Consider the following 26,774-nt stretch of genomic DNA (forward strand, 5'->3'; position numbering starts at 1 on the left):
ACGTTTCCTTACTCCCCTCCACGGAGACGCTGTGATCAGGTGTCATAGTGTGTATGACATACAGCTCCTCTGACCCTGAACACACACACACACACACACACACACAGAGTCACAGTCTCATTAATTCATGGCCTTCAACTCAGGATTGAATTACAGCTGGAGCGAGTGCAGAATTTACTTTGACATTATCCTTTGTTGGACACGCCCTGCACACACACACACACACACACACACTCAGAGATCAGCTGCGTCTGCAGTGTTGCATCACGCGTGTACACACAGCTCTCTCATCATACCATCAGTGTTTGCTTCTCACTCTTTGCCTGCTTGTGTTCACGATTCGTCGCCTTTTCTTTAATTTGTCGTCTCAAACTGTCACAAACGTCTTCACTCACTTTATTTTTCTTTTCCATCTTTCGACTGTTCGCCTCCTCCGCTCAGGTCCACACAGCGATATCGGATTACTGCTGTGTATTCCTACAGACACGTGCAAGCACATGATTCGGATCCAATGCGTATAGCGACGGCGCTCACATCAAAGGCAGCTGGAAAAGGGAGCGCCGGCTCTTTAAGAGCATCGGGACGGGGAGGGCTGAGCATCCATAAAACATGAGTGTATTCAGTGGCCGTGCTAAGACATGGTGAGGAGCGCCTCTGCACTCCGGCATGCTCCCATCCCCATCACAGGCAGAGCGTCCCCCGTCCGACCAACACATGCTGACACAGCCCAGCCTGACGCCGAGACATGGACGCATGGGGAAGGAAGGGATAAACCTGGAGCGAGGGAAGACAGGACGCACGAGAAAACAACAGTAGAAGAAGAAGAAGAAGAGTGAATGGACAAGAAAGAAACGGCTTAAAGAAGATCGGAAAGTGACGGCGCGGTAGAGGACAGTAAACAGGTGCATTGAGGCGGAGAATGGGCAATTCCTCCTTCCCAGGCATGTCCCCTCTCTCTCCGTCCATTCTGTAGTTGCAGGTATTTCTAACTTGAGTGCCCTTCTGTGACGCGCTGGCGGTGCTGGGAAACCACTGCTGTTTACCTCCGCTCTGCTCCTCCGTGTGCTGCTGTCTGTGTGTGCATGCATGTCTCTGAGTTAAAACACGTCGACTTTCTTCCACTTCAGTCTGTGAACGTGATCTGAAATCTGGGACAGCAGCTGACGCCTCTTCTAAGTTTTTCTTCTGTCTGGTTTGATTCGAGATGAAGCCACTGATTGATACAGTTACTGTAACGAGTTTAAAGTGCTTTGTAAGTCTCTGAAACGCATTTCAGCGTCTGAGAGGATCGGGGGAGTGTGTGAGCATCTGCTGGTGTCGGTTGCGTCTGGCAGCAGCACTTGTTTACTGCCTGTGTGGATGGGAGGCTGTTGATGTTCTGCCTCTTGGTGGTTGGCATCTGTGGCAGCATGAAAGAGAGCTATTGATGGATGTGCAGAAGCTGCCGTTGGTCAGAGGAGATGCAGACAATGATGCTAGTTTGTAGGTTGTTTGCTGGGCGGTTTGAACATCTAGATCTCCACTTGATGACGGTTAGGAGACGCACAGAGGCAGCTGTAACGACAGAAACTCATTTACATGCCATTAAACTCAAAATGGGTCATCTGTGTTTAATATTCTAGTGGGCGAAACGTTGAGGGGATCTGAACTTGTTTAAACTCTTTGAGTCACAGAGCATCAGATTGTCTTTAAGGTGAATCCAGAGGTCGATGATGAAGGCGAGATGTGATCAGTAAGTTATCTTATCTAAACCCTGCTGGCTGCATGGAGCAGGTTTCCTCCATTGATGTATTATAATAACAAAAATATGGTTTATTAAAAAAGGTCGCACAGGCACAATTTCACCCAGTAAACACCAAATATTTGAGTTTGACTCGTCTGCTAACTAAATTTATCATGACTGAGATGCAGAAAGATTCGAGGGGTGCGCCGCCTCAAACGAAACGCTGAATAGTTTAAATGTTCACATCGCAGGAACATCATGGGGCCGTCGTGACTCCACAGAGTTTATGTATCCAGCTTTAAAGAGCTGTGCTCAGACTGCAGGCACACGCAGCCCACGGCTGATTTTTTTTTTTGCTGCTCATACTGAGCAGATCGGAGTCACGTATGATGGCAAAACCCCACCGGACACGTCTCTATCACGATTTGATCCGTTCTCCAGGCGACTTCAGAAGCGTAGCTTGCTCAGATTTGATCATTTTTCTGGTTTATGTGCTTCTGAATATGTAAATTTTAACGATCAGCAGTTTGCACGGGGGTGTTTTATTTTGAAAATCCACCAGTAGGTGCTCACAGTGTGAACGTAACTATGCAGATAAGCCACACGATTGTTTCTTCTTCATGCTGGAAATACGAGGGTGATTACATCATTAGATGGAACTAAATCCTACTCAGTGGCCACTTTAAATTTGGGGGAATTCAACCTGGAAAGTCCTTGAAATGTCCTTGAATATGATGTTTAAGAAGACGTGGGAACCCAGAGTTATTTGAGTTTGGATGATACATCGCAGAGCCGTGTCCCCGACTTATCGTATCATTTATCGTGGAGTATTTTTTTAATCCAGATGTTAAGATACATTTTCAAAGAGCTCCAGGTGTTTTTATCTCGTAGAAAACGACGCTGATCACTGTCGGACACACGAGAGGCTCGAACTGCTGCTGCAGACTTCACTGCAAAATGGAGGTTCTCTTTTCTTTAATCAGTATTGATTTACATGATACCGCCACTGTTCAGCCTCCAGCACGCTGCACAAATCTGTGTCAGAGCAAGAACAGACTCGAGCCTCTTGAACATTTTTTGGGGAAAGAATCAGAAAAACAGCAGCGATGTTAAAATGCAGCGCGGCTTGGCGTGAGGCCTGTCGCAGCATCGCTGAGAGGATTAAATCTGAAACACAGACTACAGAGTCGCCCTTGAACATCTCCAACTTATCCCTTTGTGCTGCACGACTGTGTGAGTCATGTCACCTCAATGACATGCCGGAGCCCTCCTCATCTCCCCAGGAGGGTTTGAGAGGGCGGGTGGAGGTAGTGGTGGTGTTGGTGGGTAGCAGATCAAGCGTGCTGCAATCACAAGTGACTGGGGAGCAAAAGAAAAGGAGAAGAGACAAGTGAGAGGATCTGTCAGAGAGCCGAGGAGCGGCAGCCAAACAGCAGTTTTCCCACGTCAGTCTGATCAAACTTGTTGACATGTGGAAGGAGACGTAGGAGAGCCGGGCAAAGGGAGGAGGAGATGAAGGGCAGAGGCAGGAAGCTGAGGAGCACAGGGCGCCGACATCACAGCACGGATTGATGTGGAGCCACCAGGTGAGGGCGAGCCGACTCTAATATTGACTCAGGGACGTCTTTTCTTCCTCCCTAGAGCTGCTTCGCTCTCTGACATTGAGAGGCCGAGCAGCCGTTTGATCGTCTGCCGCTTCCTTTGACTCCTTTTATGAGTCAAAACATCATTTTCAAGAAACTCGGCTCAACACTCGGAGACTGCAGATGCTGCTTCTGACACCAGAGGCTTCATCAGAACGTGTAAGGACGTGAAGCTTGAACAGCTGAATCTCTTCATCGAGCTGACACCTGAACCTGATTCCTCCTGTAGATTCTGATCATGATTTATCGTTTCATCTATAAAATGTCCAAATAATTAGTTACTGTTGATTAAAATAGTCCAATTGTTTTGATAAATGCGTCATCAATAGTCGTAAAATAGAAATACTGTAGTACATTACTATTGATGTTAACATCTCATGTTAAACATGAACTCATGTTAACATGTAACACTGTTAACCCTTCGATCCCTGCGTGTTTGTGGCTGTTGACTTGTCTCTCTGTTTCCCGGTGTGGTGTCAGTCCTCTCGCCGTCTCCGTGATAGATCCTCGTGTTTGAAGGTGGTGTAATGACTCCTGTGGCGATCGCCTTTTGAGCGGAGTTCAGGCCGAGAGCAGAACCTGTGGAGCTGGCAGAGACTCAGTTTCATGTTCAAGGACACTTTCTTCAGTCGAGCGGCGGTAACTCTGCTCACTGTCCCTGCAACGCTGATCAAAAGAGATGACGGCAAACTTTAGATTAAAATTCATTTTGGGTGAATTCCCTTCAGACGGTGTTTGATCACATGAAAATAGAGGTGCATGTAATGACGGCGGATTATCAGATAAATCTCCTGCAGAGGTGGTCAGGGACACAACATGACATCAAAGCGTAAATACAACTGAGCTGAACGATAAGATAAGGTGGACGTAGATGGAGTAGACTACACATCAGTACTGCTGCACGCCGGGACAAACAAAGACAGAATCACTTCGTGTTTAATAAGAGGGGACAGATAATTATCATTGTTTTGCCTCCAGGGTAACGAGAACGCTTCTGTGAACGTAAAGGTCCGTACACAGATTGCATTTTAACTCCAGCAGTAAACGGGCTAATCGATCTGAAATGAAGTGGGTGTAGTTATTTTATTGTTTATTGACGACGTTGTCACTCTGTCGCTGCAGCCTGAGGTGCGATCTGAGTGTAGATGTAACAGGAAACAAGATTTTTAGTGTATAATTAAACCAACCGCAGTCTTCTCCTTCACAGAGAGCGATGAAACATTGACGGCGCATCACAGAAAAGACTTAAGAATAAATCGGCTCCGTGATGCTGGCAGTCTGTTTGCAGATGTTGTTTAATTCATTCAAAGTGGATCAAAAACTGCTTTTAAGATAGATGTCATGATCGGCGGGGTGTCACTCACACTGGCAGTCATTCATAATAAATGTTGTGTCTGGTAAAAAGCATGCAGGATGTCCACAGTTTTTCTAGGACACTCAGACTTCAAACTTGACCTGTTTTGGCCCCTCTGGTGCTTCGAACTCAGCTGTCCTCAGACTGCTGACATACAGTACGACATCCAAGGCTTCCAGCTCATGTTTCTTTATATTCATTGCTGTTGGCTGCTGTAAATACGGATTAATATCTGTGACACATCGCTCCACATTCGCTGGAGAAAATGAGGAAGCTCCGCTTCCTCTTTCATGGGATCTTTAAACTCTCTCCTCTGCATCAGACAAAGCTGACAGCACAGAGGAGTGTGAGGACTCTGTTGTTGTTGGAGGACAGATGCTGATGACTGTCATACAGTGCTGCATGCACGGGGAGATTTAAATAACCAGGTGTCTTTAAAGGCAAATCCCTCTGTATGAAGACCGATGATATGCGCCAGGCTTGGAGGGAAAATACTTTAGTGCTTTAGAAAATCTTGTTTGGCAATGAAAAGAAGGATTAAAAAAAAAAAAAAAAAAAAGTGACGCAGCCTTTTATGCTTTTGTCATCAGTATTTCTGTATTCCAGCCTCCAGAAGCCGAGTACAAGTGGGAGAAAAATGGAAGGGAACAAGCTGAGAGAACGTCTCCTGAAGCGACCGAGGTTTCTCTTATAAATCAGATTAATTGCAAATTACTGCATCGCACTTTTCTCAGTAGCAGACGCTCCCATTTTCCTCTGCAGCCGCCGGACATAAAGTGCCGATAATGACCCGAGGCCCGCTAATGTGGACAGCAGCCATTTAACGGGCTCGACACTAGACTCAGTCTGTGCATTATTCTATAAATGATCACACACATGCAGACTCAGAGTCTTCATCATCGACCAGCAGCTCTGTGGTAGATTCCTGCAGCGCCGCCCGATCCTGGCGGTGGTCGTCGTGATGGTTCTCCACATCAGCGAGTGTTTTATTGCATTAAAGGAGGCGCCTGCGAGCGCCGCTGTGGCTGTAAATGTTTTTTATTGCATCGCGACTTTATTAGACAGAAGTGCGGTTGAGATCACAGGTACAATTATCAGGATAAAATGCAGCAGACAGCGCCTGCATCACGCAGCGCTGACGTTAATGTCTGTAGTGCACAACAATCAGGAGGGGGAGCGGAGGTTCAGTTCAGATCCGGGGAGTGAAGAGTGGTGGAGCTGATGCCGGGAATAGGACAGTGGTTTATCTTGATGGGCTGACAAACATCAGTAAAGATGCAGCCGGTGTGTCTTCAGTCCGTTCATGTTTAAAGCTGGTCGTGTTTGGACTGAAAACATTAAAGATGCAGAGGATGTTAGTGAGGTCGTGCTTCTTCATGTTCCAGTGATGCAATCCAGGAAGTCCACTTAATCTTTTATAGTAAGACATCTCTGAGCACGGCTCACTGGTCTGTCATCGTAGACTGTATGAAACATCCATGACGTCACACACGGGTTTCTTCTTGGTGGCTCTGACCGCGACAGCGTTGACTGTTCAGTGAACGAGGTGGGACACGGATGGTTGTTGCTTTCCGTGTTTCACCACAGCTGCGTCTTAGTTTCTGTCAGACAAGTTAATAAGACTCGGATAAGACTCTGGGACTTGTGTCCGTCCTTTATGTCTGTTAGTATGCGACAGTAACACCGCCTCGGCTGAGAATTGGCAAAAGTTTGTCATCCATTTCTTTTTCACAAAGCGTTAATCCTAACGTCCTGATGAGTGATGGCGTTCAGCGGCCATCGATTGAGCTTTTCGCCCTTGCTGTGTCGTCTGCGTCGTCCTCTAAGATGAATGAGAGGCGCTCAAGTCTCTCTGAACACAGCTTCACCCGAGAGGGGTGAGGCGTGACAAAGGTGTCCGGGTAAACCCGACCTCAGGCAGGACATCAGAGCTTCACCTCAGACTGTCACCAGGACGCTGTATTGATCCCTTTGTGACTTTCTGTCCTTTTGACTCAAGCTGCAAAACACTGCCTGTCCTACACTTCCCATAATGCAGCTCAAAGCTCCACAAACACAGTGTCTCCTGGTTTAAACTCTGTGTCAGCTTTCTCTGCTCCTCCAGAGCTGCTGAAGATGTTATACGGCTGTTTTCACAGGCTGAGCGCCGCTCACCGTGACTACTAAATTGACTTTGACATGTAAAATTGGTGAAGTGCCTTTTTAAATCCCACCAGAGACTTGTTACATTAGGACAGACCCGTCTCACGGCAGACGTTTTTATTATCTACCACAGGTGTAACTAATGATATTAATAACTATTTAACTGTGTCAGTCCACAGTCCCGCTTTTGGCATATACATACTTGGCTCACGGCTCACCGCTCGCAAAATGTAATAGAGCCGCTGTTAATTTTATTAGTTCCAGCTCTGCGTCTGCTGCTTTATAAGGTCAAAATGTCTGCTGCTTTATTAACAGTCTCCTCTCGGGTTATTGGATCCGAACGAAGAGCTCCATTATTTTGTTTTGTACTAAAGCTCGTAAACAAATTCTGTGTCTGCAATAATCCACCGTTTATACTTTAAAGATTCCCCTGGAGCAGGTCCACGGTGTCCCAGCGTGTGTGTGTGTGTGTGTGAGTTTGATTCCCAGCTCAGCCAATCAGCTTCTCCGGCTGCAGCCTTCATGTTTCCCTCAGCAGAGGGTTGATTTCAGTATTAAACACATAAATGTGTTCTGCACTCGTCCTCGTGTCTCTCCGTCAGTTCCCGAGAATTCTCTGGATGAATTCTTGGTGTAGCTTTTACCACAGGAAAGCATTAAGAAGTGTGTGTGTGTGTGTGAGACGAGGTTACTTCAAGGTCTTCTTGCTGCCGTCACACGTTCTAGTGCGGTGGGAAATCCACCCAGAGTCTTAATTTGACAACTTTCCCTGAAAGACTGAATCACAGATCTTCTTCTTCTCAGTTTCTTTTTACAGCTGTAATGTTTTGTCCTTGATAAGAGATTTCTATTTCAGTGACATCTCTTGGTCGGGAACAGCCTATCAGATCGCATTACTGTCACACATAAGAGCACCGAGGAGTCTGCTTCCAGTGCTCGCCCTGTCGCAGGTAAAACAGTGACAGAAGAGAGAGAGAGAGAGAGAGAGTCTGCAGGACGAGGAACTTTTATTTTTTATTTGTGTTTTTATGAAATCCATCTGCGTCTGCTGCAGGCAGAGCGCCACACTGTGACTTGTGCATGCCGGATGCGTAGGCAGACATCACAGGGGATATCAAGTCTTATTTGCTCAAATTACAGGATTATATTATATCGACGGGGACTTCACTTTGTAACTCGAAGCACATACAGATTGACTTCAGACGTGACAGAGTGAGTATAGATTTATGACCCAGGACCAATAAACTCCTCGATGGAGCTGAATGAAATGACTCGGGATCAGTCCAACGAGCTCAGACGTGATTTAATAACTTGAAGGTTCTCTGTGTAACATTCAGAGAACGCTTGTTAATAGTGACGCCTCTGGTCATTAGGTGAACTGCAGTTAGCGTCTTTCTGCGTGCATCATCTGTGGTATCGTACATGAGACTGAATGCAGGAAAAGCTGCGTACACGTGACCGTCTGCCTGCACGCGTCACGTGTGTTTCTGTGTATAAATACGTGTGTTAGCCGGTCGCGTGCTGTTTGACAGCTCTTTGTCGTCTTCCCTGATGTGGCGTGACAGCTCTGACACGTGTCCTCTGAAAGCAAACAAGCGCAGCTCGGCCGCGGTGATGACTAAATTACAGTGAACGCCGTTTAACAAGCTGCTCGTTTGCTGATTACACAGAACGGTGCTGGAACCCCGATCACACACTCGAGTGAAAAGCTTCTGTCTGAAGGAGTAATGAGGAGAGACGAGCACCGGGAAGTTATTGTGTTGTTGTTGTTGTTGTTGTTGTCGGGCTGGGCAGAAGAAGAAGATGAAATATCAGAGCGGTCGATACAGATCAAGATAATTCTTGAATATCTGAAGTAAGTCTGGCAGAAGCAGACCTAACAAGGTGATAATCGATGATCTTAATGTGAAGAGTCACTACAACAACCTTCATCTGAGTTTCTTCTGCTGTGGTGACTCTGACAGTAATTTGAGTGTGTGAGGTTGTAGCTGTGCAGGCAGCCGACTGTAACGCTTTACTGCTGTTGTCTCTCTGCTGCTGCTTCTCTGTCAGCTCCGTGCTTTACTACACGGTGATGCTTCAGGTAATAAACCAGGTCTGTGTTTCTCGATGTTCTTGGCACAGCTAACAGTAAACATTAATGATCGTTGACCTGCACCACCTACACCACAGGCCTTCTGGAGTTGCTGCATGTAGTATCTAGTGATGTAGTTACTCGTTGTAACCTCCTTCCTAGTGTGAAGGAGAAACTACTGTGGCTGTGAAATGTGTGAAACCCCTCAAAGGTCTTCAGCTACATTCAAGTCATGCGTCGCAGTGAATCGCTGCGACTTTAGTGACGTCTGTGCTCGCTTACGCTCATTCACTGTTTAGGTCTCTCGACCACGCCTCGGTTTCTTCTTTGTGTCTCTTTGTGTTTGTAAATTTGAGTCAGACTCACACAGCAGGAAGAGTATGAGAGTTTAGATTGAGACATTTCAGACTGTGGAGGTTTGACGGCTCTCAGCGTGTGACGTCAGACTGTGTTGAATCAACTTTCTCAGGCCGCTTTGTTTTCTTTCGGGAACCCCACTGCAAATAAACTTGTTTACGCTGCAGCACCTGTGTCTTTAGTTTGTCCGTGTTGGGCTACCGTAGAAACAAGGCGGACTCCGTGGACCTCAGAGGACCTGCAGGGTCAAATATTGTGCTCAGCAGTGAGCAGTAAACTGAGATTATCACAGCTGAGTGCATGCTGTGGATTAGAGATGCAACAATTTTTATTTTTTATTAAACTCCTGAACATTTTCTTGATTCATTGTTTGGTCAATAAAATGCCAGAAAATGTTGAGAAATGAAAAAAAAAACAAAAAAACATTCAGTCCTTAAATGTCAAATTCAAATTATTCTGTCCGACCAGCATCTAAAACCCAGAGATGTAAATTTTACTGTCGAAGAAAAGAAGCAAACACTTTGTTTAGAGAAGATGAATCTGTGAAGTTTTTTCAATTTCTACTTAGAAAGTGACTCAAAAATATCGTCAGTTTATTTCCTGTCGATCAAATAATTGATGAATCGACTCATCGTTGGAGCTGCTTTTATACTGTTTGAATTTTAGATGCTGCTAAATTAAAGATAAAACGAGGCACCGATGATTGTTTTATTTAGTTTTGTAGTGAACGTCGACGACGTGACTCTCGTGTTGTTGTTTTCTGGCGTTCAGAGAGAGGAAACACATTTAAGAGGAAGACGAATCTGCAGAGCGTGAGAGGAAAAGATGCAGATAAGAGAGAGCGATCTAATCAGCAGGCGGTTTCTGGTCGTACTTTTCTGCCTCTTTCACTCGGCTTGCTTCATGTCTTACACACAAACACACACACACACACCCTCGCCTTCCTCAGCAGCCTTGGAAATGATTTCATTGGGATGACAGTGTGCCTCTTCCTCCATATTTCTGCCACCCGGGCCCTTAGCCTGGATCCAAAAGCAGTCTGCAATAACAAAGTCCCCCTCGTCCTCTCCCTTCATTTTTTTTTTTCTCCCTCCACCCTCCTCCATCCACATCTACCCAATCTGATTTCAGCTGTGCTCAAAGTAACATTTTCTCCCCATCACAACATCTCTGATGCTTCCTTTCCTCTCCTCTCCATCCCTCTTCATTCCCCGTCGTCCACTAAGCAGAAAATGGGTCCAGTCTCCGTCTCGGGTTATTATCTGCATGAGCTATCTATCTTGATAATTGACTATTGGGGGTAAATGTGACGGTGATCGGTGTGACGCTAATACATTCTGCCAATTTGACACGCTCATAATCCGTGATGGCTCGCGCCTCCGCCCTGCAGCCATCGCGGGGAGGCGAGAGGTTTGACGTGTCGGAGCGCCGCAACATCATACGCACAGTAGGCCAAACGAGTGCGTGGGTGGGTGGGGAGAAACACTCGGTCTAAATTAGGAACCGTGAGCGTTTGAGTGGGCACGGAGGGAAAGAAGAGGAAGAGGAAACCGAACATGCGGACTTATAGACACAGACACACACAGATGGATGGAGCTGTCACAGCGTGGATATGTAAACCCAGCTGGAGGAAATAAACTCGTCTTAACATCACATCCAATTTGTTCTGTATGCTGCTGATTGCTCTCGTAGCAGCGAGAGTGAATGACATGAATAGACCGCGTACTGTAGTAATTCCACCTGGCATGACGTCCATATTTGGTAACATCCTGCTTTATTTATAAGAAAACCTAACGACATCACGCTCTGCAGTACAATTAACAGGTGACAGGGTTCAAACCATTAATCTACACTAAAGTGTGACCCACAGGCCAGAGCGGCACAATATTCAGGATTTGTGATATGATGCACGATTAGTGGGAGTGATGATTTATGCAACACTGAATTAAAACAAATGTTACGGCCGTCTCTGCAGCACCACACACTTCATCATATGATCTATATGTGATGTTCTGTTTGAGTTCCAGAGAAGAGGGCGATGTCGCCCCAGGTTTGGTGTTGGTCCTGGGTGGTGGAGTCAGGAGGAGGAGGAGGAGGAGTTTGAACTGGCTGCCAGTGGAGGTTAGCAGGAGGACCGGGGTGATGTGGGTGAGCGGACGTGCACTGAAGTTTTGAGGTGGCTGCTTGGTGATAAAATCTTGGTGGTCTAGCAGGTGAAGTGTGATTCACAAACTCGTCCGCGACCCTGATAAGGAGGAGCGGTTACAGGACACTGATGGATGGAGCTTTCTGAGAACGTTTGTAGAGTCACACCGATCATTTTCACCACTGCTCTGAAACTGTTGAAGCTGGCACAGATAAATATTTAGTCAATGACTTTTAATTTTGTAGAGCCGCTTATTCGTTAAATGACCAGTGAAGTGCATGAACACATGGAGCGGCCGTGTGTCTGTGTCTGTCTGAAAAATAAAGTTTGTGTGTGTGATGAACTGACGCCTGTGCCATCAGCAGCAGTTTGAATACATTACAAGGGGAACATCATGGAAGCGGCATAGGGTCCGTTACATAATGCAGGCAGCTGGAGCTGGTGGAGTTGTTTCCCCTCCAACATGCAGCCTGTTTTTAATGTGTCGCCAGACATTTCCAGATGGGATAAAGCATAGTCTGAGTCACTGACAACATTTGCATAGTGCAGCTAAAAGTGTTGCCAGGAACGAGTACACCGAACTTGAAACGTGTCTGAATCCTCTGCACACACAGAAAACACACACACAGGTATTATCGCGTCTTTAGCACTTGTATAAACAATAAACTGCACAGCTGGAGCGTCGGGCTAATCGCACAGAGGAGTCACTGCGACACAAACACGCGTGGACGCCTTGGCGTTGTAAGGACGGAAAGAGCTTGATAGAGTTGTAGCAGTCATTAAGGGCAAGTGTGCTCTCTGCAATTCTGGCTTATCTACTGCAAGGTGGAGGCACAGGGAGGGTGATGCTGCTCGGGGCTCATGTGCAAAGCCGAGATACAGAACAAGAGGGAAGTGGAGGAGAGAGGGAGAGATGGAGCTGGTTCATTTGTAGCTCGTCCCCGTAGACTGTAGAGAGGATTATACTCACACAGAGAGGGCGGGCGGGAGGAGGGAGGGAGGAGGGAGATGCACAGCTCTGTCTTAGCACACACTGAGTACTCTGCCTCCAATCTCCTCCACTGCACTGTGCACTCCCCGTCTCCTCAACAGCACTCACTCCTCTCTCCTTCCTCCATCACACACACACACATGTGCAGACACAAACACACCACTGCCATGTAGAGTGTCGGCCAGAGGGGGACACCAGCCTGCACAGGACCACGAGCCAGGTACGCTCCTCCATCCATCCATCCATCCATCCATCCATCCATCAATCCATCCATCCACCCTGCTCCCTCTGCCACATTATGCACCAGCAGATTTCTTTTTTTTTTGTCGCTGTAGTGATCCATCCACTCACTCTCTGCAGAAGACTCTTGCAGGCTGCATGCACCAGGATTATCCGGCTTCTTTGCGGTGGCCCCCCGAGAGAACCAAAAAAGAGAGATAGCAGAGGAGGGAGAGGGGAAGCAGCCGAACTGAGCAGCGTTTTGTCATGTAAGGGAGGAAAAGTGTGTGGCGAGCGGTGAGCGGCCGGCTTACCTGGGCTGACCTTCATGTGCAAAGCTCCGACCTGGAGCAACAGTATGTGGGACACTGTCCACAATAGGAACCTGAGCTTAGAGACACATCCAGCTCTCCTCTAACTCTTTACATCATCCCTCTCTCTCATCATCGTCACATGTGCTGAACATGCTCGTGAGACTTCTGCATTGAGGAATGAGTTTGTGTTGGGGGTGAGTCAGTGCGGCTTTCCGAGCTCTGTCAGGCTTCACCTGAGAGAAGAGCGTTGCTTTTATTTTGAGCACATGTCAAGTTTGTACACCGAAACCCCCGTGAGAGCAACACCACCGACTCCCAATCAATTTCAAGCTTTTTGAAGTGAACGTACCTCTCTGTGTTTTTCCTTTTCCACATTCGGAGGCTTCAGGATTCACTTTGATGCTGGTTTGTTCATGTCGAGGCTGCAGGGGCCTTCCTCTTTCTGGAATATGTTGAAATGAAGTTACGCCGAGCTCTGTGTGAAGAATCAGAGTCACTGATGACGTTCGAACTTCTTTGATTTGGCGTTTAGCAAAGCGCTCTGACTTCATCATAAACACAAGTGACCTGACGGAGGCTCAGCGAGCTGCTGCAGTGTTCCTCTCTGTTACGTACTCTACGTTCAGATTGGCAGCACATCACAAAAAGTTCGAATCCGTCATCGGGACGAAGTGTCTACCTGCAGCAAACTCCTCCAGTTGCTAAGAAACGACCCCTACAGCGTCATTACTTTTACATTAAGCTAAATGTTAACTCCACACATATTGTTTCTTAATGTAGCTGTCACTTTAATGGAACTTGATCAGTGGTGCAGACTCATAACCAGCCAGGCACAAATACTGCACACCGACCTCACATCCTGTCAAGGAGCGCTGAATTGATTTATTCCCTCGGGGCTGCCTGAAATATGAGTCTATATAAAGCTTACAAACACAGATCGTCGTGTTACCGTGTGATTTTTTTAGGACGAGGACGGATCACCAAACTCACCACGTAGAATCAGAAAGTCAGACCACACACACGACATAAGACGGGTCGCTGCATTAGAGGCTGTTTAAAAAATGACAGTCGATCAAAGTCCATTTGATCCGCGCGCTGCGATACAGTTACAGTCACCGTACTGACTGACTGTCCGGGTCACGCGTTTCTATCTCCAGCCGCCTGTTCAGGGTTGTTGTGCTGTTCTTCTGTAAGTAGTAACGGATCTTTGGCGTCACTTTCAGTAACGTTAGCTAAGTCATATGAAAACTGTGCTTGTCGCCACATATATTCACATACGTCTCTCAAATGTCGATGTGATGGACCGTGTTATATCATATTTCCTCATCAGACTCCAGAAGAGGTCAAACCTTTCTCAAGACGCCGGTCAGAATGAGACACGTGTGCGTAATGAAGTGTAATTGCAATTTTTGGCGTTGGCTTCACTTCGCAGCCACGGAGGTTGCTGTTTAGTTTTGAAGTGCAAGCGTAGGAAACGCTCACCCATCTCTGGGTACTCTCCAGTCTGACCTGGAGCCGACAGCTCAGAGCCACGTGGTTTGTTTACGTGATGACAGAGTGAATATTTAACGGATTCATTGTGGACAGAGAGCGTCCGATGCGACGCTCAGATTCTCCTCACACTAGCCTGTATAGAATAAAAACACCGTTATGCTTCAAACTGCGGGATGAGACCAACGCTCCGTTCAGACTCGCTCTGCACCGTCACCCCACAGTGTGATTTCCCTGGGTGGGTGCTCATGATTACCCAAGCACCCACCTAAAGCGGAGCCTGTGCATATTAAAGCCTGTCCCCCGGTACACTGTAAACACGAGGCATCAGTAGATCGACGCCGGGCGCTGCTTCTGCTGCGTTTGTTTTAGTACACCGAGCACATCGCGACGAGGCGGGGAGGAAGAAGACATGTGACACCCGCAGTGCTGCAGGAACATGACCCGCCGATTCACCGGGGCACGGCCTCTTGTTAACCGTATTGTGATTGTGTGTTTGCCCCCCCGCAGGGAGCTCGACCTACAACAGGCAGTAGTATCAGCTCTGGCTCGGAGCCCACTGAGCTGCCAGCCTCACATGCCGAGGGCTAAAGAGGAGACGGGGGACACGAACAGTACGGAGATCAGGGATAACAAGCAGAGACGGAGGTGGACTGCAGTCTGTCTGTCTGCCCCTATTAGAGATGCTGCAGGAACTGAATCACTCGGAGAGACTTTTCGGTTCATACATGAACCTGGAAGCTTTTCTCCTCGTGTCCCGACAGCGTGTGCAGATTTACAGACGTCGTCGTGCCGCCACACGTCCGTCAGGTCACAGTTCTCGGAGTTAAATCGACTCCCGTCCTTTACATGTGCTGACAGATGAAAGAGTTTCTAAACCGGCAGGTAGAAGAACGTTCCCGGAATGAGTTTTTGGATATCAGCACTCATGGTTATTTATGGATTTGTGCATTATTTGTATAAGCAGTCTGTAGTTACGGCGGTGGGATTTCATTATCAGCAACCCGAAGCTTTGAAATTCAAAAATATGCTCGTGTACCTGCAGACAGACACACAGTCCTGTCTTTAAACTGCCTCCTCAGCTCGCTGGATTTCCCTCCTGCTTCACTTTTCCTCGCAGCACATCAGTCTCGTTAATTGCCTGGCCCACTCGTACCGGCTGACTTCTGACCGCTGACGTCACGTGCTGCTGGTTAGGAGGAGGCTAATCTGCAAATCACGCTAGCACACCATCTGCAGGCGGAGCATATTTTTAGACGCGATGCTGGGAAAGGACCAGTTTGAATCAATAATTTAGATAAAAAACACCATCTGCTTACAGACTACACATTTCTACCACCAGCTGCTGGATTTAGGGTGAATAAAAAAAAAAGACAAATATTACTATTATTATGTTTGAGGGGGGAAAATCCCAGCAGCTCCACCATCGTTCATAATCTGAGAAATGTTTGTATCAGGACTGTAAGACGAGACTCAAACCCAAAGACAGTGTAAAGACTGGACAGAGCGGGAGTGACGTCACCCACAGGCCTCTTCCGCCTCCCAGCTAATCTGAAAATCGACAAAGGCGTTTGGAATCTAAAAACTAAATGTCGATCTGCCGAATCCTTGAACTGTGATCTATAACTTTCACAGTCAGCGGCACCAATGTGACGACACTTTCTGTCTAAAGTATCGTCTTCCTTTATGGTCTGAAACCAACACGATGTCGAGTTTATTCCTCTTTAATTAAATTAAACCCTCGGTTAAATCTTTAACGTTGAGAGTAAATTATGTAATTTTAACTCCTGGAAACATTCTCTGGATCAAATCAGAAGATTCAGACACGTCCTGTTGAGTCTGACAGAATATTTTCTCTCCTCTCCACCTGAAATCTTAAAACGACGGTTATATTTCATCTTTGTGCCGTCCCCGTCGTTTATATCTGCACACAAAGATGCTGATGCTCCGTCTCAGTGTTTACATGATGAATGAATCATGCTCGTCATATTTCAAAGAGTCGTCCCAGTTGCAGCTCAGCGCAGCTTTAATGTCGCGTATATTAAAAACCCAACAGTTTCTTTTAGATAAAATGAAGTCGCAGTGACAGACCTGAACTGTTTCCTGGCCGTCTGTGTTTTGACTGATTGCGTGTATTTGCAGTCGAGTACATTTAGCACTCGTGTTTGTTTGCTCTGTTTTGTGACACAGCACAAAAAGGGCCAGCAGTCATCCAGCTGGCGGCTTTCCAGAAGCCCAGGATGAGACACTGATTAGTGGCCACTAATAGATCTCGATCCCTGACTCATCCTGTCCCACTGTTCTCCACTCAATGATACCAATTACTCACCTTCAGGACGTGTCCTGGGCGCAGACGAGCCAAAAATATCACCTCCTAATTACCAGAACTTCCTATCTGAGTTGGAGTTGATGTCTGGCCTCAGACCAGCTTTTTGTCCCGTCATTGGCCCGTGAGGTGGAGAGGTGCGAGCCCAAGTGCTGCAATTTATCCGTGTAACCAGGAAAAGAGGCATATGTATTAGCCGTCCGGTCTCCAGGGGCTGAATTCAATCATGGAACGTAGCCGCATACCTGCACTCACCCACCACCCCTCTTTCATCTAACATCCTCATCATGCAGCCTCTCATCCCGGGTTATGGCACCAGGGAAGGTCCACATCCTGAGCGTGGGTAAATTGATGCACTGAGAGTCCCAGAGCTTGATACTGGGGCGAGGATGAGCTGATGTGAGTGTGAAGTGTTTTTAAAAAGCCGGGCTGAATTCACTGAGCATGCAGTATAGATGGAGTACAGTTAGAGGATCAGACCGGAGGGTGAAGTCAAAGAAGATTGACTCTCAGCTGTCCCCACTTCCAAGCTGTCCTAAATTATTATTCTCCTTGAAGATGGATTATCAAATTTAAGTTCAGACATCTGCAGAGTGGTCGAGTGTTCTCGACCCGGCTGCCGTGAATCTCTCCGAGATGACACCCAGAAGAAAGTGACAGACGGCGGTCGGACATTTAGACAGATGATTGATTTGGTCTGTTTGTTGTTTTAGATCTTCATGGGATGTGAAGACAGGCTCATTATTTAATCAGCTGAGTTCATCTGTGAGTTTTAGTTATTAATGCGTTCCTTTTAATTATGTTCCATTTATTGGCGGTAACAGTTCATGTCTGAGCTCCAAACGTGGTGACTTCAGGGTGTGTCAGATTGACCGGCGACCCGTCCAAAGAGCCTCCACGGGATCAGCTGGTCTATCTCATGGACGTCTGGATGTTTCTGTAACGAGGTCTGAGGTGACCAGCCTGTTTTAAATTGAATCTCCTGAGTTAAACGGCTTGTTTCGTTCTCTGTCCTTTTTTTTACTTTTCAGCTCGATTTGTTTTTGTTCGCCACCTTTAAAGATTAGAAATCGTGAAAACTGGAAATATTCAGGCCCCGTGGTCGTGACAGGCGAGGTGGAAACAACCTCGGTGTTGTGATTAACGTTCGTTCACTCATTCACTCCCACAGGAACCTGATTTCTCTTCAAGCTTCCACATCTCTGTCATCTCAGTCCGTCCCCTGTGATTAAAGCTAATTCTGTATGTGTCGGCTCCAGGCACAGGTTATAACCACGAGCAAGTTGAATATTTATTCCATGATTGGTGCTCTATTGAAATTCATCTGGTGCGTCACAGTAAGGTGTAGTGGATGTGGTAGAGACGAAGAAGAAGACGAAGAGACACTGATTTAGACGAATCAAACACACTTCAACATTTGTGTAACTGAGTTTTTAAATGAACATCATAATAATTTACATTAAAATAACAGATGCACTAAATAAGAAATCATTTCATGCCTCCACGCGTAAATGAAACCCCTAAATCGACGCTCGGCTGTTTGTTTGATCACTTTGTGCTTCAGGAAACTGTGACCGACACTTTTTAGATCCAGTGATCGATCAGCAAACTGAGACAATAATCTGTCCGTTAATCCACAGTGAAAACAGCTGTTAGATCTACATGATAATATACATGTAGCCTTCCACTGAGAGTGAGAAGAGTGGACAGCGTATCCGTGACGTCAAAATATGGATATATAAATATTTACGTCAAACGGCGGTCGTCCTGTGTGTTCGCTCCAAACATATTTGTTTAGTCATGTGATTCAGCCTCGCTCTCTTCCTCCCATCGATCTTTGTTCATCACCCGATCAGTCAGAGCCGACGTCGCCCGAGGTTTTACGGAGACAACATCTCCAGGGTCGAGTGTCCTTCAGGCATGTTTACACTGCGGCTGCAGGCTGGAGATTGACGAGGTCTCGAGCTCCGGACACGGCCGCGAGTTGTGAGCTGACTCTCATATGTGGAGATATTTTAGAAAATCTCTCTGGTATTTTAAGACACCCCATACGTTTTTTTTTTTTATCAATCTTCTGGCTGTAAATGAATCATGAAGCGCTCTGAAGCGGAGGTCAAAGAAAGCGGCGGAGGCTTTTACATCTTTAAAGTTGTTAAACCACATGCAGCATACTTTGTACTCTCACAGCAGGAACTCCATGTTTTATTACTAATAATCACTGTCATTATAGATCGGTGCTCAGAGACATGAAGTGGTGAACATCTGAGAAATGTGGGAGAGGCTAACGTTCATGTGACCTGCAGGCACGGCACAGTCTGTTCTTAATGTGGCTGATTGTAGGTTAGACACAATCACCTCGTTTTATCACGGCGGTCCTGAACGCCTCCCTGCCGGCAACAGTTTGCAGAGATTTTATATTCAGACCTCGTTCCAAAAATAGCCCGCTCTGCGTTCAGATCTTGTTTGGGTTTTTTATTTTCATTTTCGAGTGCCCCGCAGAGATGGATATTATAATCTGTGGATGGAGGAGCACCTCCCTTTTGTAATTAATGATCTGTGATGAACGCAACGAGTTTCTGAACTGGAAGTGAAACGAAGCCACAGGCTGGATTTTTGGAAATATGATGGAGATTATGAAAAAATGAGTCGAAGGCGAGGAGGGCATAGAAACGAGGGACAGGTGGTCCAAAGAGGACGTCATCAGAAAAATACTCTTCACTGTTCAAGACAGAAATATATAAATACTGAGAGAGGAGGATCAGTGTGTTGGATTTAGAGGCATCTAGTGGTGAAGTTGCACATTGCAACCGACTGAATACTGCTCGCCTTCAAAGTGTCTTAAGAGGCGAAATGCACAAAAGTCCCCGTCACGGATGATTCAGCCTTCCGGAGCAATCGGGGGTTCAGTGTCTTCGAGATGGGGATGATCGATCATCTGATCAGTGGACTTTACCTCCTGAGCTGAGATCCTTTAAATCGTGTTTTCTTTTAATCTGACCAGCAGTCGGGCTGAACGTCGGTCACAGTCTCAGTCACAGTTTCTTTAGCAGTTTATACTCTGACAGTTTCAATTAAAGTGGATGGTCAAACACAGCTAACGAGCTGCATTATCTCCTCCATGTTAAAGTCTCTGTGCTCCAGCAAAGGTCAGTCCTGTCAAAGTGGTTTACTGTGAGAGATCCACACAGATCTACATCACCTGCTCCAGGTAATCCACAAACAGGGCGACGCCATCGGCATCTTTCATCTAGTTGATAAATCATTTAGTCTATGAAATATAAAAACACGTCTTTAACGTGAAGATATTCAGCTCACAGCATGATTCACAAAAATATATAAAATATAAAAACAAGTTTTGAATTTTCTTCTTCATAAACGACAGAATAGTTTTACGATGTTTCTATTGATTGATCAATTAATCAACAAGCCGTAAATTTATCGGAGCCCTGCAGCAGATTCAGCTTCGGTCCCGTGTTCAATCCAATCACCACTGTAGATCGGACAGTATAGACGGTGTGCGCCGCCTCACATGTACCGTACATACAGCCAACTGTGACCAACAGAGCAACAGAGCAACAGAGCAACAGACCGCAGCGTCCAAATCAAACATGAGAATAATTTGAAGTAAATTTGATCGAAGCACAGACGAGTACAAATGATCAGACCTCGCCTCTGTGAAACCATAAAACTAACAAATGGCCTCAGTCGCACTCTCGCCATCAGCGGCCAAGGTTGTACAACCAACACACACTCGCACACACTTACAGCCTTGTAATGAGAAATGTTTGGACGTGGCCTTGAGCAGCATTTTGGAATGTGTCCCAGACAGCTGAAATATGGTATCAGTGGCGCATTGACAATCACTCACTCGGTTTTTAGTCCCCCCTCAACTATAATGAACACAGAATAATGAATCATGTGAACAGGCCGGCATGGCACCTTTAACACTCTGCACACACACACTCTGCACACACACCTTTTTAAAATGAACCTCCTCGCCTCTGATGAGGTTAAACTAACTGCATCCAAGTATGAATCTGTGATACTGTGCTTTGTGCGATCACACACACGTTTGCGGCGCCGTATGAATACATTAAAGCGGCCACATGCACGTGGCCGAAGCTGAAATACGACATCTACCCGATGGCGACGACATCACACTTAAAGATTCAACAATGAGAGCAAAGCAAAGACAATTAAAGTGGAATTCATCAGCCGGCCCGGTAGAGCTGTTAGCAGAGCCGTAATAACAGAGGAGGTGCCAGGAGCAAGCTGGGAGGTGGCAGTCCATTAAATACCACTAGGAGCAGTAATGACATGGTGCGGCTGAGAAAAAATAGACCGCAGAGCTGTAGCTGCTTTTACACATGGATGAGTAATGTCATGATTTAATTTATATGTGTGTGTGTGTGTGTGTGTGTTTAGACTTTACATTACAGGCCTGAATATGCAAGAAACAGTGAAATGGAAAATGTCCAAGTGTCTCTTATCTTTTCACATTTACATGTGATTACAATAAATAATGTTTTATTCATAGAAATACTCAAAGAGTCCCAACGTGAAAACACCTGAGACAGGTGACACATAAATATAACTCTTTACAATGAGAACAACTAAAATATTATCAACTCTGTCAACTGTTACTCACCTTTACTCAAACTATCGTCCCTGAACTTTGTCTCATTTAGAAATGCCAGATTACGAAACAGGTCTCTGTCCTTATTCTGCCTCCGATTGGCCAACGAAGGCCAAGAACACGAGACAATGGGGCAAAGACGTAATGCATCGTGGCCAATGACCGTATAACGAATGTAAAACGTCACCCACAGGTTTACAAATAACGCCCGCCGTGTTGGTAGCTCCACTTTGGCGATGTCTGCATGTGTCTAGTGGAAACTGTCTTACACTGCCACCAGGATGAAGCACAGATATTTGTGTTTTATATTTTATTTGTGTCGCGTCCCGTTTGGGATGCTAAGAACACGAAATTATTTTGTCTAATAGCCCAAATCCACAACCTCGTCCCCTCTGAGCTTCATTTTTCAACGACACAATGCAGTTTGTTCAAGGTGAACCTGGTTAATCCTCGCCGGTTAGTGCGTCCGATTGAACGACAGCTATCTGGTTACATTTTTTCATCTCGTATCGTGTCTAACCGTAGTGGATCGTTACATTTCAAGATGCAGCCAAACTGTTGTATGAATGCCATAACAGAGGCCTACAGAAAACCTGGCAAGGCTCAGCTGGTTGCCAGAAATGTCTTTTGATTTATCGCATATCGTAAGGTGGCGAATACTGCCCCACACTGGCTGATTTGGAAGAGAGCGCAGTGTGCAGGGAATGGCGGGAAAACAGGGCAGCCGAAGAAATGGTGAATCACTGCAACCACAAAAGATCTTTGAGCGTATAGTCATTAAAGTGTACAAAAGAAATGAGGCTGATGGGTCCAGCAGTGTGTGAGATTATCTGTGAACACAAACACGCCTGGCGGAGATAATTATTATTATTATTAGGAAATAATAGACCCATTAAATAAAGCAAACGCAGCATCAATAATAGATAAAAGAAATGCACAAGACGAGCTGTGATATTCATGAGAGAGCGACGGAGAGAGAGAATTATTCAGCATCTTCAGATTCAACAGTTCAAAACTCTGAGCCTCAATCCAGCAGCCGGACCGACACGTACCCGGGATCTGCTGCCGGACAGGTGCGAGCTTGGATGGTACCTGGATGGAAGAGCTGCTGGGAAAAACCTGCTGGTGGGCCAGTATGGGCCAGTCCTCAGTGTAGTGATGCTAAACATTTTGAGCATTTCGAGTGTGATCCAGGTGCAGAAATCACCTGTGCAGGTAGGGGGCGTGGCCTCAATAGCCCTGCAGGAAGCAGTGTGCTTGTGATTGATAGATATTCAAGTGTACCTGCATGAAAACTGGTTGTTTTAGTCAAGATGATGCTAAAATATATTTAAGTTTCCTGTTAAAGGGCCAACTTTTAATTAGGTAAATTCCCAGTTTATTCCCATAAATTCCTGTTAATTCCCATGGAAAGTTTCAACAAATTTTGCAGCCCTATGTATGTAGAGCTGGTGGCTTTAAAATGGCTGCTGTGCATCACTCTGTAGTGCTTTTGAAGTGATATATAAATGCAGTTTCTTTCTCTTCAAGACAAAAATGTATTTTATGTATTACATAAAATCTCAGTCGGTGCGACGTCATTGGTCGGTGAGCGAGCGCTGCTCGCTGGTTGTCGGGCAGCTGCCAGTCGTGATTGCATGAATAGAAATGATGCGTTTTAAACAAACTGGATGGAAGAAGTGAAACCGTAGCATCCTCACTGTAACACAGTTGTTTGCAGATGACCAGCAGAGCCTCGTGGTAAAATATAGCCTCTCTTTGTCCCACATACATACTCCCCCTCTCCCCTCATGTAGGGGTTTGCTCAAGGCTTCACATAAATTAAAGTGACAAGCTCTTGTCTCGATGTTCCCTCCGTCTCCCCTCCTGTTTTATAACGCTCCTTTCTTCCTCCCTACCATGGAAACACACCGGCATGCCTCTGTGCTCCTATTGGAAGATTTACATGTGGGACCAGCTCAGATGTTTCCTCCAGACACTTTGCAGATACAAATATTGTTGTTAGGCTGAATCTCAGGAGGGGAGGACGTCAATCAAAGTCTTGACAAATGTTGTGAACAGCTGAATGAGCTGAGTGTTTATTTACACATGTTTGTGTGGCTGCTTAATGAGACGCCGTACTTTGATGTCATATGCATGTTTGTTATTTCAAGCCACGTTTTTAAAGTCCTGCAACCAAACGTGCACTAAATAAAGAACCATCCTGTGTCAGCTTATTATTCAACTTATATCATTTAGTGTATCTGTACTAATAGTGTTTACCCAGTGTGCTGTTAACTTATCCCGGCTTTGCCTCATTTACAGTAAATATCTAAACGTCTGCCCTTTGGTTAGAGCTGAATTTCAAGCTGCGTCACATCATTTCTTCACTGCCAGCTAACGAAGTTTAAAGAGTTGCTTCAGTGCACGCTCAGAGGATCTTATAGCACCAATCAATAATGTATAGAGACTCTGTCTGCCGAAACTCTACGAGTCGTGTAATTTATAGTTTAGAAAACAGGTGTTCAGATGCATCATGTCCTCTCTGGTTAGAGTCAAAGGAAAGTGTCTGCAAAGTTCACGTCTGATTGGACTGAAGCTGACTGAACAAACGTCGTCCAGCTTCATTTGTGGTTAATTTCCAGTAAATACATGTAGACTGTAGACTGTCTACTATAGCTAGTACACTGTAGAACCATGCTGCTACATAAAAGACTACACAGAACCAACTGAGACTACTACATGACAGTACACAAGACTACTCAACATATCTACACTGCAGTATCTGTGACATAGTGAGTACGGTTTCTTATATAAGTAACACAGTACAGTCTCTTTGTATCTTCACATTTCTTTCTTATCTTCAATCAAACAAAGTCTGATCACCTGATCACCAGGTGAGCATTGCTTTGTGCAGCTTCGGTCACCAGAGGGCAGTAAATCTGTCCCCACAGAAGAAGGCATCATTTCCATGTTTGTCATTTCTTCTTCACTGATTCTGACACACATGTGAGACACTCGTGCTGTCATATAATAGCAGGAGACGTTGCTGTGCAACCATTTTTTTTTCTTGCCTCGGGGTTCCCAGGACAGTTGCAGTTGTTGGAATAGACAGATGCTGCAGCTGTTTTCACAAAGGCTCTGTAGTGCCAGAGGTGTGTGTGTGTGTGTGTGTGTGTGTGTGTCTGTGTGCTGAACAATAGGACTGTGTGTTCATGTTTAGGGAGGAACAAGAGGCAAACAGAGAAAACTGTGTTCCTTCCAGACGTTAATATACTGTGCAGGTTGCTCAAGGACAAAATCGCTGCATTGTTGCGTTAATAGTCGTGTTAACGTTCTCCCGACACGCCTCAAGGTCTAACCTCTTAAATACTGTGTGTTTACACAAAACATCTCTCTTACTTACAGCGTAACCACAGCACATCTGGTTATCCGTGTGTTCGCCTGCGAATCATCCATACGTCACACAATTCCTGCTTATTAGATTGATCTTCCACCTTTGAGCCAGCTGTTTGTTTATTTCACGACAAAACTCATCCTGATGAGATGAAACTTCTCTCATAATAGATGTTTTTAGTTGAAACCTGTCTAGTCTGCCCTGTGATCCAGGGTTTACCTGCCTCACACACAGTGTCTGCTGGGATCGGCTCCAAATCAGTGTTTTTTAGAAACATGTCTGTTGTTTATCATTTCATAACGGCGTCACCGAAAACATGCATATTTGTCTCACTGCTCATCCTTCATTTTCCCTGCAGGTCGAGAGAAGAGAAAGGGTCCCATGATCTCTGCCGGTGATGCCGAATTCCCGCGGGATTACCACACCCTGGCTGCCGGCGGCGGCGGCCGTGGGGCCCGGCGGTTCCCCGACAACACCAACGGCGGGTTCACGTCGTCCTCGCTGGACCGCCGGCACAACTCTGTGGCCGCCAAGAGCCTGGAGGCCCTGAACAGCATCCACAAGGCGGACATCGAGCGGCAGCGAGACGCCCTCATGGATCTCCAGAAAAACAAGTACTGCAACAGCCCGGGCAGCATGTCGCAGGGCTCCGCCCCTGCTGGACGACAGGTATCATTACACGACACGTCGCACTAATAATTAGCTCACAGCTGATGACACAGAGGGCCCTGAGGGACCCATGTAGGTCTCATTTCTCTACATGTGTGATAGTGCCGACTCTCGTTTCATCAGTGGAACCTCAACTTAGCTGCGTTGTTGTACACAGAGTGATACAGGATGTGAACTTTACAAACCGAGTCTCAAAATAACCACAAAACTAACGGTGATGGACGCAGAGGGCGCCTGCATCTCCGGCATGACAGTCGGCTCAAAGGTTTTGAACCAGACGGTGTGGTCCAACCTCCTCTGCTGCTGTCCACTGTGATTGACTCTTGACGGAAGAGACGCTGAGCAGAGTTTGTATCTGAATCCTGAGCTAGTTTACTAATCAGCATTATCCAGACTAACGAAGATCTGACACTGACGAGCTGCATCAGTCTGACTCGGTTCAGAGATCACAGAACGTGTCGTCCTTGAATTGGTCAATGAGAGTCTGAATCATTTTTACTAGACCTCGCTGATATAAACATCTTTGTAGTACTTCGTGTGATACCTGCTCGTGTTTGGACATCGTCGAACGAAGTTTTCACGTGTTTGTTTGAGCAGTGCAGAAGGTTTTTCATTTTTCAGTATTTCTGTGTGAGGTGAACTATAACTTCATCCATATTGCTCACTCCTACAAGAACGCAGCATCAGAAGAGACAAATTAATTCATCTAAATATACAAATGTGTGTTAGGTGGGGAGCAGCAATGAAATCTAATGTACTGGTGCTGCATGCAATTTAATCCTCTGGTGTCCCCTCGAATGTATTTACATAAAGGTAGTTGATGAAATATTAATGTAAATATACTGTAACTGTTAGGAGGATCTATCAACGCCTCATCAGGTTTTCAGTGTGAGGTTCGGTCACTAGTTTTAGTCGTTAAATTGTGTATTTTTCATAAAATATAAGCGTCTCTCTGTCACTGTATGGATTTGAATGCAGATTTTTATTATTGTGTCCAATAATAAACGTGGAGTTGCAGAGTGCAGCCTGGGGGAGGTTTGAGCTCTCTGAGTGCTTTCTCTTTCCACATGTGAACATTTTCTTTCCGGGAGATAATAACGGCACGACGGTCGGCTCGGAAACCCACACGAGTGCATTATGTGGTGAGATGCACACACACACACACACACACACACACACACACACACACACACACACACACACAGTGGAGGCATTTCTATGACCGCGCCACTTTTTAGGTGATTATCCTGTGAAAGAGTCGCCAGAAAAGGAATTTAAGTGAGGCAGTGAAGAAGTGTCAGAATATGAAGTAT

At 46.0% G+C, this 26,774-nt stretch overlaps 1 protein-coding gene across 7 annotated transcripts in view; it reads left to right on the top strand.

Moving 5' to 3' along the window:
- Positions 1-292: 292 nt before the first annotated feature.
- Positions 293-26,774, top strand: part of srcin1b (SRC kinase signaling inhibitor 1b) — a 70,880-nt gene continuing 44,398 nt past the window's right edge. For 2 of the 7 annotated variants that reach the window (XM_019277783.2, XM_019277786.2), the window contains exons 1-2: positions 293-941; positions 25,151-25,461. In XM_019277783.2, coding sequence (XP_019133328.1) covers positions 920-941; positions 25,151-25,461 — 333 coding nt within the window. In that variant the 5' untranslated portion in view covers positions 293-919. Of the gene's footprint in view, positions 980-12,438; positions 12,651-25,150; positions 25,462-26,774 lie in introns of those variants that run through there. The other 5 variants (XM_019277784.2, XM_019277785.2, XM_019277789.2 and 2 more) reach the window with 4 other exon arrangements.

The sequence above is a fragment of the Larimichthys crocea genome, chromosome XVI, assembly GCF_000972845.2.
Source record: "Larimichthys crocea isolate SSNF chromosome XVI, L_crocea_2.0, whole genome shotgun sequence".
NCBI lineage: Eukaryota > Metazoa > Chordata > Actinopteri > Sciaenidae > Larimichthys > Larimichthys crocea.